General features: G+C 46.2%; 2 protein-coding genes across 2 annotated transcripts in view; both read right to left on the bottom strand.

The window, feature by feature from the left end:
- LHX4 (LIM homeobox 4) overlaps positions 1–17,187 on the bottom strand; it is a gene marked incomplete at its 5' end in the record, with an annotated part of 75,555 nt that extends 58,368 nt beyond the window's left edge. The window contains one exon of the mRNA XM_083621641.1: positions 17,112–17,187. Within this exon, the coding sequence (XP_083477767.1) occupies positions 17,112–17,187 (76 nt within the window). The remainder of the gene's footprint in view (positions 1–17,111) is intronic.
- Positions 877–2,659, bottom strand: LOC310765282 (ubiquitin-related modifier 1-like). Its single transcript, XM_083620061.1, has one exon. It carries the CDS (start codon positions 2,622–2,624, stop codon positions 2,319–2,321), a length of 306 nt encoding a protein of 101 aa, XP_083476187.1. The 5' UTR covers positions 2,625–2,659; the 3' UTR covers positions 877–2,318.
- Positions 17,188–17,478: the final 291 nt, after the last annotated feature.

Below are 17,478 nucleotides of genomic sequence, written 5' to 3'. Positions count from 1 at the left end.
ACAAAAGCAAAACACAGCTGTCTGCCCTCAAATTTAAATTTAGAGGATGAAGACAGGTGGTAAATGTGAATGCCCGGGACTCTGGATTGGTTTCCGTTGCTAATGAGGACTAGAGATTATGCTTGAAAACATACAAGCTGCCTCTAGAAATGGCCCCAGTTCTTAGGACCAGAGATTCTGGCCCCTGCTTTGAAAGGTGAAACTTCCTCTAGGCTCTCAGCTATAAGCACATCCATACCATCCATCATCCATCATTTTTACCTCCCATTCCTGATTTTTCTGCCTTTCCCCCTGCTCCCCTCCAATACAATTCCTTCTTGCAACAACTCAGTTACAAAGCTACAAATCAGGTGTCTGCATGCTGCTGGTTAGTGCCATTCTTTTGTCTGAAGTGCAGAATTGTGGCTTTCTTGGTGCCAAATTTAGATGAATTTTATTATAGGTTAGTGATCCAAAGGTTGAGGGATTCCTTACCATTCCCTAAGTGACTTTCACCCCAGATGCCCTGTTCTAGGGGTTACATCTCTCCCCTACTTTCCTTTACATATTATGTTTTGTGAGAAACATTCTCTTTATGACATGTGGTCAAGTTCATGCAACAAGGACAGCTGGAAAGACATTCTCATAACTTGTTTCTTCTCTAGAAACAGCAAGTTCTGAGACTCTTATAGGAGGTTTTTCTAGACTGTTCAAACTGCATTCCGTTTTTCATTGAGCAGGGTGAATCTGTTTCAGGTTACATATAAAAGATAACACCTTGCCTTAGCTTTTTAGAATTTGTTGTCCTTTTTAGCTCTTTGATTTGAAGGGATTTCATTACATTTTTCACCTAAATAACATCCCTTGCAGATCTATAAAGTAAACTAATACTTGAAGTAAAATTAGTGATTTATTCAGGTACATAAACAAAAGGTCAAGTGACAACGGCAATATTCAATTCAGTAAATCCTCATGGATGAGAGTCTGGGTGGTCTATTATTGTTCCAAGCTGCTCAGTTAGAAACAGGAATCCTTTTTCCAATAATAATTAAATCTGGGGTTAAAATGCTACCTTCCATTGGTGCAATAATTTATCCATTATTAGCATCTTCCACGCCTTCAATTAAAGTTGTGTCATTCTTCCACTTTTGCACAATTTGGAAATTAGCAACCACCCACTCAGCTTTCATTCTGAAAGCCATAACCTATTTGCTATTATGTATGTCCTTCACAGATTCAAATAGGTACAAACAACATAGCCTATTTGATTTTTGCAAATAGTTAAATAACCAAAATTGCATGTTCAAAACATGCATTAAATTAATTACAATTGACCAGTGACAAAGAATGAATTTTGTGTTTTGTTTTTGTTTTCACAACTTTTATTGTTTATTGTCACAGCCATCCTGCAGAGTAGATCATTTCAAATCTCACTTTACACATGTGGAACTGAAGTTAACAGAGAGCAATTTGCTCAAGGCCACCCAGTTAAGTAAGTACATGACTGAGGCAGAACCTGAGTCCGGAACACCCAGCTTCAAATGAAGCACTCCGTCTTCTGCAACACAGTGCAAAACGCTTTGCGACAGAACAGTGCAGAGCAGACAATTTGAAAAGGGAAATCAATCGCATGCATGCACAGCAGCTGTGGCAGAACAGGGTCAGGCAGTGCCTCCAGAAAAATTGAAGCACTGGAAGGGACTCTGAGGGTCAACTTTTTCTTTAAAAAAGAGGCAGGCAAAAGTGTACTTCAGTCATCAAAATTCAAAGTAACCATTTGTGAGCCGGCTCTAGATGGGTACTTTTTAAAGCTGAGTCACAGAACTGAAATCCATGCATGGTAAATCAAAAGCAGATAGGCTGAGGGAGTCTTGCATCTGCCATCTTCCTTGCATGCACCCCATATCCCTTAATGACTGTTAATGGCTGCAACCTGATCCAAGGCTTGGATCTGAAGGAAAGGGAGATCCCCTCTTTGATCCCAGACCTTTCCCTGCTGCCGCCAAGGAGAAGAAAGCAAACAAGGGCGGCAGCCACGGTGAGCTCTGCCGTTCCACGTGCAAAGCAGCTCCTTTCCAGCCACTTGTCCCATGGCATGCACCTCTTGGAGCAGGGAAGAGGGTGACCAGGTGCAGAAAGGATTTCGATCTCCTTCTGGGGCAAAAGAGGCGAGAGCTGAACCACTGGGTGGGAGGAGCCAAGCGTCGAAAGGGCAGACTTCATGAAGAAAAGAAGCTAATGAGAAACCGACTCTGATCTGGGGGGACAGCCAGGAGAGCAAGGCATGTTTATGCCCTCTGCCCACCAGCGCAAATGTTCTTTTTCATACTCCCAGCAGTCTATCCACCATGCAAGGTGGAGATGAAAACGACGTTATCCTGGTCTTGGAGCAGATAGTCCAGCTCGCCCATCAACTCCCAATCTGCCCCATTGATCAGCACCAAGATTCCCGGCCGCACAGAATCTCCCTGCACAAAGAGTTCCGGCCTCTCTTTCAGCAGGTTCTCCTTCATCCACACCAGCAGCTTTCGGACATCCCAAGGTCCTTCCTGGCGGGCCAGAGTCACCCGGTGCTTCCTGATCCCGCCAAACAAGAGCTCTGCTCCACCTCCGCACTCCAGCAGCAGGGACAAGGGCGCCGCCATCTTTGGTGAGGGAACGGCGCTGCCCGCACCGGAAGCGCGACGCCGCGTCTGCTTCCGGGGGCGGCGGAGGTTGCCCAGCAACCACAAAGAATGGATCTTGACCCTCTCATTCTGGGGCAGAAACAACAATATCAGCAAATTTGGTTCTCTTCATCTTCTAGGCAGTGCCTTTGTTTTCCCCTTTAAAAATATTTAGGGGTGCTCTCATTTTGACTCAAGAAAATCACCATTTTATAGTTCAAATAGGGGAAAATAAATACAGTAAATTGACAAGTACAAAGGTTCACAAAATGTTTAGGGTATGCGTACCCCCAGGAAAAAAAGCACTGCATTTGGGTTTTACTCAAGAGCAGGGTTTTTTTCTTCCACTACAGGCAATATAGAAAGAATGAGTTTTGCCCAGTGACTATTGTTATAGATGCTCACTGATCTTACTATGTATAAATACACACAAACAAACACACATAAATCCACATATAAATATCAGAGGCCTGCTGTATCTTTTGTATTTCATGGTCTCTTCATCTCAGTGTTCACACATGTGCTGGGGGGGTGGTTTCGTCTTTTGTCGCCATTTATATCCTGCAAATTGATAAATCTTACGAAACAGGCTCCAGGACATGAAATTGTATGCCACAATTTCTGCTAATCTTTATGGCGCCGCAGTACTCATTGTTGATTTCACTGCCACAGATTAACATGTCTAAACCTCAGGAATATCCAGTTATAAATTGAATTGGTCCTAAAGATAGACAGGCATCCAAGAAAACTGGTTCTAGCACTCTTTACTTTGCTGATTGTATTGGTAGAGCAAGGGAGCATAATTCTGAATTATGCCAGCAAATCACATGGTTCTATCAGAATTTCCTGGACTCCCGATTCACATGCCACTAATAAGATGGTTTAGCTGCCTCACCACAGTCAAAGGGAATAATCATGGGAACATTGGTGAAATTTGTAAGTGGTCAGTCAGCGGTGCTTCATTTATTAGATTGCCTCCCTTGCTCCTGGATTAAAAGTGCTAAATGCAATATTAGTGGCAACTAATATATCCCAATAGTGGCAAAATGCAGGAAACCCACAGGTTTCTCTGCATCCTTTTGTGAACTGTCCTTAATCACAGAAACATAGAATTCTAGGGTCGGAAGGGACCTCAAGAGTCATTGTTCCATGATTTAAATTTCATCGATACCTTTCCAGCAAGACTGATCCTCCTAACTCTAGAAGTCTGAAAGAGTGCCCTCACACTATGCTAATAAAGGACAGGCTTTATTTAGCTATGTAGCTATATACAAAAGGTTTTCTCTGGTGCATGTTTTATTTCCTTGAAAACACTATGTGCAGAAGATGCTTGCATGACTAAATAGAACTGAATGGAGGTGAGCCTACATCAGACAGTAGATTTGGGGCGCCATTAATTTTGGGTCTCTTAGGATGAAGCAATGGGTGTCATCGTTCCCTTCCTTTCCCTATATTTCAGGTCACATTGCAGCAGTTAAATATATCTTTATATTAGTTATTTATGCTAGAAGAAAGTAACAACAGATAGCCTGAACTAGCAATGTGAGAAATATTTCCTACTATACTTCGCTCCTTCCTATTTTGGGGAGGTGTTTGTATAAAATGGAGTTCTAACAGGCTTCCAAACCTTGCAATAACTCTTTACACACACACACACACACACACACACACACACACACATCACCACCACGACAACCCATTGCACATAATGAAACCTCTTCCCTGCCCTCATGGGAACCCAAAACACTACCCCCTAGCCATCAAGAGTAGCAAAGAGGGCAATCAGCCTTTGATACACAATTCCCTGGAAAGTTCCACAAGCCTCCGTGAAGTGTTTGGTGCTTGCTAGGATCAGTCATCACCAGCCCAGTAGGCTCTACAGGTCATGTACTACAGCTGCCATCCATGGGGCTAAAGGAAGTTGTAGTCCAAAACATCTGGAGGGCACCAGGTTGGCCAAGGCTGGCCAAGATCATGTTGGTGAAAGCATTTAGGATCATGCTGTAAGGCAACAGTTTTCCCAGCTGCTGTTCATTTCAATCAGGCCAGCACAGGAGAACATCCCCTATGGATTGTGCCTCATGCTAATTAGTGGAAGCAGGAAATATGCCGTTGGGATTTTTCACCACACCAAAATGGGCTAGCCCTGAAACTAAATCTAAGTATTATTTTTTCACAGCAACAAAAGTGATTAAAGGTCCCATTGAGCAGTTTAATTTGGTGTAAAGTTACTAGAACATGGTGTGATTTAAAGTACCATATTTTTTGCACCATAACACTCACTTTTTTCCTCCTAAAAAGTAAGGGGAAATGTCTGTGCGTGTTATGGAAGGAATGCCTACGGGTGGCATGCCTACGGATTTTCCTCCTCTAAAAACTATGTGCGTGTTATGGTCGGGTGCGTGTTATAGAGCGAAAAATACGGTACTTTGAATAAAAAAATCAGCTGGCGCCACTTCAAGACAATGAAAATCAAGTATTTTAGGGAGTTGGGGGTTTTTTGTTTCCTTCCTTTGCAAAATAGCAGTCTGTATCCCTGAGCAGTATCCATTTTGAGACCCATGTATTCTGATTGCCCATGGCAATTCGTTATGTGTGGATTTTATTTTATCCTGTCTTTCATCCAAAGATCTAGTTCCCATTTCAGTGCAACATAGGTGAATATGGATTGCTTTTTTATTGTTAGCTACCAGGGTTTCTTAATTATTTCTTATATTTAAAATATTTTAAAATGTAAGGTGATATGCATTGCATTTTAAAAGTTATCCCATAATTTTAAGTTTTTAAAAAATGTACATTTAATTTAATCATTTTTAGTGCACAGCGTTTCTGCTTCATTAGAGCTTTGTGCTCATTTGTCAGAACATGGGAACACCCCCTTTTATTGTCTTAAAACAGCAGTAGAACCTAGAATAGGGAGAGCCAAACTGGTAACCTCCAGAGGTTGCTGAATGTCAACACCCATCATCCCCAACCATTGACCATGTTGGATGAGACAGAGGGGAGCTGGTTTCTAGCACCACCTGGAGAGCACTGCATTGGTGAGCCCTGGGCTAGAATGCTAAGTTCATAGCTTTGTTTAATTGAAGCTGAACATTTAGGGAAGGAACCTGGAATAGCCCTGTGGAAAGCTGTGCTCCCGCAACCCTGTCCCACCACAAACATGATCTGCAGCCGCAACAAATCTGAAGTCTCAGTAGAGAAACAGGCATGCAGGTAACCCTTCAAAAGTTACAACAATGCACCTCTGAAGAAGACACAAGTGTGCATAAAAGCTATGTTTCAGAAGTTAATCCAAGAACAGAGCCAAGCATGAAAAGCCTTTAAGATATTAAACACAACAGGCAACGCTTTGGCAAAACCAGGTAAATAAAGGAAACACTTCCATGGCTTAATCCTAAAAGTTTGTCCTTGGCATGCATGTCCCCACATCCACAATAAGCAGAATGGCTACCCTGTTTCTTGGCCCTAGGGTCCCAAACAGATGCATTCGTCCAACATTCTTGATATTTTCACTGCATATTGCTGCTCTTCAAGAGAGCCTAGTAATCGTATTTTTGCAAAAGAGTTGGGAGTCCTATGTTGGGGAGACAACCCACATTCCTCCCACCCTATGCTCAGCTATAGTAATCCCAATATTGCTTAGAGAGAAATGTCACAACAGTCAAACAATTTAAAGTTGATTTTCCTATATAGATGTGGTTGTGGTCCACTAAGATAGAAGTGCGCTATTTTTCAAAACTGCAGTGTTAAAGAATGTGATTCAGTACCTGGAGTTCTAAGCTAAGAGGGATCCCGGTCCAAATTTAATCTCCATCATAGACCCACTGGGTGATTAATTCACTGCCTCTTAACCTTAGTTCCCTTCTGTAAAATTGCTGCAATACTGAAAGCTCAGTAACTTAGCAAAATGTATATTGTTATTTATTACCTCTCGAAGGCACATATAAATGCTGTCCTTCATATTCACATTTAGAGGTAATGAAGCAAATTCATTCTCCAGAATTCAAAAGTGAATACTATATATACTCAGAATTTTGATTCTCTCTCTCTCTCTCTCTCACACACACACACACACACACACGAGAGTATATAAAATTGCTAAGCTGTTCCCTTGTACTGGACTGGTTTCTTCTAAGGCAAATGTGTAAGTCTTTCCAGATACACCAAAAAAAATTTTTTTAAATCGTTGTACATTAAATGGCTGTGTCACTGGAAGGTATGATTCACTTAAACTTTAAAGCATAGAAAAATTTAAAGTTTAAATTATCTTTTCTCGCCTAGTGTCTCTCCTACTGTCTATACTGGGAACAAAGGGACAAATCCCCATACCAACGGCTGGATAATGTGCCTTTCATCAGTATCTATTTATTTATTTATTTTCATTTTACTCCTGCATATTTTGGTTATTTGAACCAGACAGGCTTTTCTGGAATACAGAGGAGATGGGAGTCTGATAATGGATTTGAATCCTGCGTGTTTCAAGAGAGGAGAGCAAGATAAAAAGGGGTTAGAACTGTACTGTCATTTTTAAAAAGCAAATACACACACACCAGATGTTTTAAAAGCAAGGGGGTAAAGGAAAAGGAGGAAAGCAAAAATTGCAGCACAAACCTACATACAAAGTGCTCATTTCAGTAAATTTTGCAAGGGCTTGTGTCAACGCTGTTTTTCATTGTTTTGAAGCAAATTGTAGTAAAGTGGTGATGTGACAAAAATAATAATAAATAGCAACAATTAGTATACATGATTAAGCCATTAAACCGTGAATTTCGTTTATTTCAATCCAGAAGTTAAGAACGTGGTGGTTTCTCTCCCGTTAAAATCGGTGGGACTCCCATTAACTTTGGATGGATCGCGCACTGAATATGAGGCTAGAGCACACAAATTCAGAGAAGCCCAGAATAGGGCTCAAGAGATGTATAGAAAAGGATCTCTTCAGTGATCTGAAAAAGACATGCTCTAAATTTCTGCCCTTTTAAAACAACGGAAAACAACAATAACAACATTGCATTGTTTTAACTTCTGCTATGCGATATTGCCATAGGAATTCAGCGCATGGGAAAAGCGGATCAGGAGCTTCCTGAAGATTTTACCCTTCGCAGTGGGAGTTAAAGGCTGCAATACTATGCCTGTTTGCCTGGGAGTACGCCCCATTCAACTCAGTGAGACTTGCTTCTGAGCAGGCACGAACAGAGCTGCGCTGTGGTCTGCCCAAAACATCACAAAATGCCGCTTTTTGCACGGATTCAGGTTGCAGAACCTTTCGAGGTTAGAGGCGCATTTGAAAGGAAACCACCAAACGATAATTTCTACGAGGGCTGAAAGTGGTTCGCGAGAGTCTTTGCTTTCCATGGCCTATGAACACACACCGTTTTTTTCTTTTTAAGAACACCAACCACACAATACAACCTTCAAAACCTGCGCACCTGGTGTGATGACCCTGCCCTGGGTGTCTGCATTAAGACCACCACCAGCAATCTCTCTCCTAAACCACAAATCATAGGTTATTATTTTCACATCTACGATGCGCGGAGGGGGAGCGCAATCTTTCTTAATTTTCTCAAAAACTGGCGCTGTGCAACTTTCCCCACTCATTCTCTTTGCCGAAACAAGAACAAATTTAATGGGGAAACATCACAAAATAAAGCGAAAATGCTCCGGGTATAGATAGCAACCCTGAGGACGGCTGGGCCAGGGACTCAGTCCCCAACAGCCAGGTGCAACGCTAAGTGAGCGGAGGTGATGCGAATTAATTCCGTTTAATGCAGTTCCACGCCGGCTTTGGAGTTCCGCAAAAACTAAGTTTTTTGGAGTTGTGCTCAACAAAAGCGTCGTAGTTATTTTGCATCCAACGCCTCAGGTTAGGGACCTTGTTCTGGCGATCCACTGAGGATCCTTTTCCTGCGACCACGTTGTCGCAGCAGCCACCTGGCCCAATGCTGGGACTCACATCATCGCCCAGGAACAACGGGAGGAGGCGGCTGTCGTTATTTACCTCGCAGTTTTTCCAGGGAAAGGTTGGGAACAAACGGCTTGAAATCCGGTCTGCGCCTGGGATGCCTTGGGGCCATTTGCTCGCCCACCGGTGGCAAGATCCATTTATACAAAACGCAGTACTTAGAAAGGGAAGACTGACCCGCGGGGAGACGCGAGGCTGCTGCCTGCGGCGCATTACATTGCACGGGAAGGGAGAGAGGGAGGGCGCTGGAGAACGAGTTTTCCTCCAGTTGATATAATGGAATTAGGAGAGCCCACTCCCTCCCTAGGGGATCCCACCACAGGAAAGAAAACGGGGGTGGGAGCCACGCAGATTCCGAAGGAGAGATTAAAACTGGAGGGTCTCTCCGTCCTCTCTCTCCACTGAGCTTCCAAAATGACGAAGGAGGTAGGTACCCCAAAAAACACCCCCAAAAGGCCCGAGTCTCCCCGGTGCCTTTTGCTTTCCTAAGATCCTGCCAACACCCACCCCTCCCCCACTTCAACAAGGCAAGCAGCCAAGCAGAGATTTGCTTTAGCAACAGAATGCAATGAAAGTTGTTGTTGTTTTCGCCTTTATAGATGGTTTTCTATTTGTCTCAACTGGAGGGAGGGGGCGGAAGGATGGCTGTATTTTTGTTGGAGCTGTAGAAAACACACACACAAAAACAGCAACTGTTAAAAAAAAGAGTAAAGAAAAGTGAGGAAACCGTCATTTTTGTGTCTTTAAATTAGTGGTTCGAAAATGCAAGAGGCTGTTGATTTTCTGGAGATCTTAAAAATGCAGGAATGCTTTGTTCTCTTCCCCGCCCCCCCGCCGGACATGGAGAGAGTGGGCCATCAAAAATCACGGCAGATCAGAGACACCCAGACCCTTTAAGTCGGTGTCAGTAATTTGTTTTTTCTTCGCTCATCAGTGTAGGAGAAGAGGTGCAGCTAAACGAAATTAAAAATGCCCCTAGATGCAAAATAACAAAATGCCCTTAAATGCAAAACCGGGTGTTCGTATTTTGTTTAAGGTCTGAAGGTTTGGCTTATTTCCTGACAGACTCCAACAGGAGCGGCTGATGTTCACACAGAAGGCAGCGGAAGTCGGGGTAAAGGGGAAGACAGGGCTATTTGTCTGTCCCCAGCTACGCGCGCGCGGAAAGTAAAGCGGGCTGGTGGGAATCCGCGAGAGATCTCTGGAACGCGTGCAAAGAGATTAAAGCCGAACGTCGGAAAAGGCGCCCGCGCCCTGGCGCGCAAACAAGACCGCGAGAAAACCTGCATCTCCAGAGGCCGCTGCTTGCCAGGACTTGGTCCCATCACGACAACAAATCGATGGGGCACAAACATTCAGCCCCCCCCCACCTCTCGACTACAGTCTCCGTGCACCCCTGGGTACAGACAGTTGAAAACAAGAAACCTCGGACACTTCCCCAATCTGCGCTTCCCACACCTGCTCGCTGCCCTTTCTCCTGCGCAAGCTTCACTGAAAATAATATGAGCGCCGCAGAAAATGCGCATTACCATCCGAGCTTAAGATTCAAATTATTTACATATTATCCAGAAGCTTGTATTCTATAGCCCACGCAAAATCCTCTTTTAATTTTCAATCCTCAGCCTCTCCCTCCGCACTTTTACCCCTCCCCTCTCCCTTCCTGTTTATCTGTCTCCCCCCCCCCCCCCACTTTTGGTTATTTACTTGCTCCTTTCAATTACTTTTTGGTGTTTAGTGCTCAGAAAACTGTTTGCACTACGTGGTATACGAATGGTGACGCGCAGGGCACGCTAAAAACGGTTTTATACAAAACCACATTCATAAAATGCATTATAATATATAACCACTGTCGCACAATTCTCGTGCCTATGTGCAGAGGCTGGCTGCGTAAAATTCTAACCCCATTTCGGGAAGAGAAAACTCCTTGATATGGAAAACATCAGCGGTGCGGACAAAGGAGGCGAGAGAAATCGGGGCTTTCCACTCCGAATTTAGAAAACCTGTCTTTTCGGTCTTAGCCCAAAGCGTCGCCTTTCGCCACACACACCCACACACCCACACACCCTCTTACAATCAACCCCCTTTGGGTCCAGATCTGGGCTCCCCTCCTCGCCGAGGTTCCATACTCAAGTTACATTTCGACACTGTGGGAAAGAGAGGATTTTCTGCTGGACGCAGCAACATAGATATTCCCCATCATAGCCCAGTCAGTCTCGAGGGATGCGGGGGGGGGATCGGGCTGCCCAGTTCGCCCTCTCCGCCCGCCCCCTCCTAAAGGAAAGGCGGCTCCAGTCCGGTCAGGAAACCGAAGTCTCCGGACGTCGTGGTGCAGGCGAGGTAGGGACGTTGACAGAGAACGACGCTTCCCCGCCTTGAGTGAATTGGAGAAGGCCGAGAAAAGATATCAGAGAGGAGGCCAGGGGTATATCCCCATGATAAGAGGTGACTTCGTCTCTCTCCTTACGGTCCCCAGGAGAGAGAATAGATTCATTCGACAAAGAAATCGGATCAAGTCACAGCCGAGAATCGGAGCAAGACCCGCACCTTCGTACCTATTCCACCTTGGATCTTTCCCGCTCCCGGCCCCCACCACCCTCCCTCGTTTTCCACTAGTAAGAACAACCAGAACGCGCAGAACCATTGGAGAGGGAGAACCAAAGCAACCGAACCCTCTCAGTTATCTCAAATTTCACTCAAATCCAGATTCGGTTTTCTGGGTGGGGAAATCTGAATTGGGAGTCGAGGTGGGAGGGAGGGAGGGAGGGAGGGAGGGAGGGAAGGAAGGAAGGAAGGAAGGAAGGAAGGAAGGAAGGAAGGAAGGAAGGAAGGAAGGAAGGAAGACATCTAACAGGAAAAGAAGGTGCATTTTATAGCCTGATTCCGAAACAACCACGTTATCCGAACTAACGTGGATTTAATTCGATTTGCGTCCTATTAATCCGGGTGCAACCCATCCACTTTAACGAGGCTGTGAATTCCAGACTGGATCACGGCGGAAAAGGTGATGGGTTAGTCAACCGTTCAGAGAAAAGAGTTGCCTTAAAACAAAACAAAAAGAAAACACCTCTCTCTCCTCAACTGACTTGCAATTGACAACACACTTCGACTTCGAACCACCGTCTATCCTGGGAACTTGGGTTAACAGGGAAATCCGCCCCCTTCCTTCGCGTTAGCCTGTTTGCTAGGGGTGGGGTTGAAACCCCTGCATTTTATGGAATTACGGTAGATGAGCCAAAATTGGGGTGCGCAGGGAAAGAGGACGACGCAGACCATTAGTGAAGGTAAAGTGAGAGGCGCAGTGCCATTTTGCCACAGATTCACCGAGCGAAGAATTGTTCTTAAAAACAGGAGACGGTGGAGGGACACACCCAATACTGAGGAAAGAATGGAGTATGCTTTATTTGAGTGGCATCTGGGTGCTCAGACCCTGCAAAACGGGAGCAGTCAGAAAAAGCAGACGTGGCGGCGGGTGACGGCAGTCAGGCGTCCTTAACAGGTTAAACGCCTACGCATCTCTATTAGGCAAAGAGCTTCCGAGCCTTTGCGGTGCCCTTTGCTTCTTTCCAGAAACGCCTAGGTAGAATCCCCCACCTGCTCCAACAAAAATTAAAAGATGCTTTAAAAAAAACCCTCCATTTAAAAAAGCGCGCCCCTGTCAGACAGGGTCAGAATCAGGGAAAGAGAGAGGGGAGAAAGTGTATTCGGGTCCCGGGACCAGAGTTCCACGGCGGGCATTTGGGCAGGTGGGACTTTGCAAAGGAGGCGAGGGAAGCAAGAACACATTCCCACGATCTGATGTATGGGATCGAGGAAGGGAAGAAAACCCGTGGGGAAAAGAGTCCCGAGAGAAAAATCGGAAGGATTAGGAAGAACATGGGCACTTCGAGATGGAATAGAGATTTCAGCCCAAACATTTATAGGAATAAACAAACAAACTGGGAACCTGAGAAGGCCTAGTCGGCAAAGAGATAGCATCATCTACACCCATTTCCAGGGGCTTGCTCTGTGCGGGGTTGTGGCCTTTGAGTCCTCGCGCGCAGAGATGCAGAGATGGTGCTTTTATTTTTAATGCATTTAGACGCGGGATAGGTTTTTTTTTTTTTGCGGACCGACCCAAAATACTGAATGCACACAGCATCCAGCTCCGCCCAGGAGCGGGCAATCCTCTGCGTATTCCAATGTTGACAGAGAGAGATAAAACAGGGAGATATAAATATGTAAATGAATACTTTGACGTTTGTCTACACATGGAAAGAAAGGCAGGGGGAAATGGGGGAATGCAGACGCACGCGCGCGCACACTCCAGCGGTTAGATAATTGGAATTTAACGGACTTTCTGAGTTATATTCTAGGCCTAATTGAATTAAACCAATTGACTCTCCATTAGAAATACTCTAGCAGTGACCCAGGCTATAAATTTGGGGCACACGGTTTGCAGCAAGTTCCTGATCTATGTTTCCGCATGCAGTCAGCCCTTCCTTCCATCCTTCCGCCCTTCCTTCCTTCCTTAATTTGATTTTCAGAAAAATAGGAGCAGCAGCTCCGGAAAGGAATAAAAACGGGACGGGAGCCTAACCGAAAGATAATTCTCGATGGCCCACCGGCGGGCGAGCCCCCCGAGCAAAGTCCTCGAAGAGGATAAATGGGGTGCAGACGAAAGAACAAATTTAAGGTTCTTTCCCGCAAGAGGTACAGTCTAGTTTGCCAAAGGGGAAGAGCCACATAGCAAAGCATAGGATTCAAGTGTTTGCATCGACGCGCAGTCGCATCCCCACTTCGCATTTTTTAAGGTGTAGGCTTCTCTAGGTGGAAATCTAAAGTTGGATTCCCGTGTATCTGCGCCGTCCCGTCCCCCCCCCCCAATATTGGAGGAAGGGCAAGCTCCATTCCGAGGGGTGTTAAGTTGACACGACAGGTCGGGGGTTCATCCAGCTCCCCAGTTTTCCAAACTGGGTTGCAGGCCAAGTTCAGCAAAGATGCGTATCCAAATGCGCATTAGGATTTTTCTACGCATTTCACTCAGCGGAACAGAGTATTCAATCAGGCATGGGTACTGGGCTGCGCATGCACGTTTACTAGCAAGTTATTGTGTTCAATGAGTTTTACTCTCAAGTAGCGGAGTTGAGGATTGTGGTCCTGGAGCGGTAGAGGGATCCTAGCCGCTTTTTCCAGTCGGGTCTGTACTGGAAAGGCTCGTGGTTTGGGCGTATCGGCTGTACTCCTCCCAAAGCCCGCCTTAAAGGAAATGCGCGTCTTTCTGGTTCCTTTAGGAAGGCAGTTCCTTAAGCTGGGCCTAGCAAGAATCCGCTTTGTAACAGGGATGCCTTATATTGTTTGCGTGCGTGGCTACTATCCTCAGGCAAGTTGAGCCGTGAATGATTGCAGATCAAACCATCCTAGAGGGAAATCAAAAGCAGCCCAATCTCTGCGTGTGAGCTTAGGCGGAAGCAAGGCCCTCTGCGTTCAACGGGGTTTGATCCCAAGTAAGTGTGTGGGCTGGAGCCTGCTCCGCCTTAGCTGGGCTGGCATGCGGATCAGGGCCTCACGTGGATCCCCGCTGCTTAGAGCACGATGCCCGCGTCTTAGTTAATAGGTTTTCTGGATCGAAGCCACGGAATGTTCCTACCGACAGAAATTGTTAGGAAATTAACATTCGGCTTTTAAAAAAAGACTCTCTTGGCCTCAAGTAAATGAGTGTACTTTCTCACATTGGTTCCATTGCGCAGACAGGTAAGTGCCCCCAGCTTAAGGCTACACTTAAGACTGTCGATTTGAATAGGATTGTGCCGGATGCAGAGCGCAGCACTCCAGCTTCACAGGATTTAGGGATGGCGGCGGCATTTAAGTCCCTGGGTTATTATTATTTTCGTGGGGCGGGGGAACACTAAGGCCCATGGAACGCTTCCTTACTTCCGAGTATGCATGAACAGGCTTCGGTTCTCCATAGTCCAGACTAGCTTCGGGGCGATGCCAAACATACGGCGTCAGCCGAATGGGAGCAGCCTTCTCTAAGCCGAGGGCTGCTTGCCCCGCGCTCAATTCTGAAACGAAAGATCTCCCTTTTGAAAGCCTCCGAGGCAGCCAGGTAGATTTACCGGCCCAAAGCAGCCAAAGGATAGCAGCAAGAGGCAGTGGGGAGCCCGGCGGCGGGCAAGAGAAAGGAACAGCGAAGAACACGGCGTAGCGCACTTGTGCCACGCGCGCAGCAGTCGGGAAGGGCAGGCGAGGGCTCACAGCAAGCGGGAGATGCGCAACCACCTGCTCGCTGCACACAGAGAGACGCGCAGCCCTCCGCCACACGCCGGCGGCGGGTCCCGTGTTTGTGCGTTCAGGGGGAAAGGGCGCGTGAGCACATCTGTTTCAGCACCCGCTCTCTCGGGACTTCACACGTGCACACAAACGTAGATACAGAGACAGGAGGGTGACCACTTCATACGCACGCGTGCATGCATCTGTCTATCCATAACGCGTCTGTGCATCCAACGAAGGCGACACAGGAGGCCCATACTGGCAAAACAGCCGCCGCTCTGCGGCTACAACGGCTCATATGACCGGAACCAAGCTGAATGTTTCCTTGGCCAGCAATGTCATATTGACCCAGGGAGGGGAGAGAGGACCTTTCCAGCATCATTATGGGCAACACAGGAGCGCGGACACGATCCAGCCAAGTCGAACGCTCTTAAGTCCCGCAATTTTCAAAAAGAGAGTAAAACACATGTCTTATTATAAACTCCACTGAAATGAACTGGTCTTAACAGCTGTTAACTCGGGGTGGACAGTGCCCCAATTTCTCTCACTCGCACATACCCCGTTCTGAAACGCATTTATTTATTTGCAGAGCCCACGGAGGCCAGAGGAATTTAAGGAAGCGTAATGAGGTTCGTAGTCTTGAATTGTGTCCGGAGACTTCTCTAGAGGCGGCCCCATTTAAAAGGTACACATCACCATTGCCATTTGCACACACAAAACGTGTGCTCATCGGCATGTTTCCCGCTTGACAACTTAATATATACGCACACATTACAAACCCACAAACTGTGCATTTTGCTGCTTCATAGATGAACGGAGTAGCCACATGTTTTATAAACAGACTGATTCCATGCCCGTCATCCCAGAAGTCGGCCCCGAGGCATTTAGTTATTTATAAGTGAGTAACATACTCACTTAAGCTAACTTATAAGTTATTCGCTTATAAGTGAGCGAGGGGGTTTTAGGATTGCACTGGAGGCTGAAATCCTAATCATGACTTAGAAAGAAATATGCACTTAGGAGTCTGCCCCACTGAACTCAGGGGAAGAACTGGCAAGCTGACCCATGCCTGCTGCTTACCTAGACGCTGGTCTCATTTTAAATCAGTGGCTCTCACCTCTGAATATAGTTTGAGGCTGGGTTGCCAGGTAGATCGAGGCAGGTTCACAAGGAAGGATACGACCAGACAGGTGCTGCGCTATATATACTGTACCGTTCATCGGCATACGTATTAAGAGATAAAGTTGGGGAAAATACGTTTTGCACAGGGAAATAAATACATGATTGACTTCTCCAGACCTCCCTCACCTATTCGTACTCGTTTATATGCACATACTTGGGTCTACCTAACTCTTTCCGTAAACACTCCTGATCTATCTGCAGAGGCACACCGCGAAAGACATGCTGCACGTCTAAGAATAGACACCAGATAATCCCCACACTCCCCTCGGTACACGCATCTTCCCGGGGCTACAAATATACACACGCGCACACAAAAAAGGATGGCATTTGGGAAAGCAACGCACAAATAACCAGTGCAATGAGTTCGCAGCGGTTCGTGTGTCCGCTACTCTTACTCTCAAGAAAGCCACAGCGTTGGAGTAAGCAGCGGGGGGGGGGAGGGAGAGAGAGGGGGGGTCAATTGCCCTTCGACGCAGCCTAGCGAAAACAAAACTGCCTGAGAAGGAAGTGCGTCGGGATGGGGAACTGGGCAACAATCACTTTATTTAAGAGCAACAAATGCCCCCCCCTCATGCATACCCTTCGGATGGAGGCCCCACGAGGGAGGGGTGGCCCCCATTATTTGCCCCTTGGAAGAGGAAAAGGAGGGGTCAGGCTTCAGGCAAACTTCTTGCGAGCCGCTGAAATGATTCCTGATTCCTATACTTGCCATTCTTCTTTCTGCCTTCCCAATTCTCTGACCACTAACCTCTTTAAGCTTCCCTCCCGAGGTGCTCTGAACGCTAAGATTATCCGTGAGGCAAAGAGACTCCCAAGCACCTCCATGCAGCTATTTAAACAGGAAAAGTAACCAGCCCACCTGTTTACAACCTTGAAATATCGCTAGCGCAGCGCTACATAAACACACACGCGCACTCTCCTAGCCTTCTTCTTCTTCATATCTGGGCAGCGCAGTTATTATAATAATCCTCCCTGCACCATTCGAGCTCCTAAGTCTGCCAGTTTTCTTTATTATTAAATCAATGTGGGAGAGGGAGCGAGAAAGGGAGAGAGAGAGAGAAAAAATTCCTTACGTTGCATTGGCACACCAAGGATCTCTGGAAGCCCCTTGACAGAACCTTCTGTAGTGAGTGCTGAGCTTTGCATCATTTTATTTCAAACGTATCGAGCAGAGGAAAAAAAAAATGGGGACGGAAAAACCCCCAGGAGAATATATGTCTATAGATTTAATAAAATAAAAATTAAAAAAATCTTGATCAGTAACAAAAACAAAAAAACCACGGAGTATGATCGGGGCCGATCCTTCCAGGCGCTCTAGGAGGGCTGAGGCTGGCCCTGGTCGCTTCAAATCCCCTTGGCTTCTCCTGCTATCCCAGCTTGACTGTATCCTGGGTTAAAAGTGCTGCTGCAGTGGTGCTCCTCGTCGTAGGAGCGCTGGTC

This window comes from Podarcis filfolensis (assembly GCF_964270895.1).
Source record: "Podarcis filfolensis genome assembly, chromosome: 6".
NCBI classification, from domain to species: domain Eukaryota; kingdom Metazoa; phylum Chordata; class Lepidosauria; order Squamata; family Lacertidae; genus Podarcis; species Podarcis filfolensis.
This window is presented reverse-complemented; position numbering and strand designations above follow the sequence as displayed.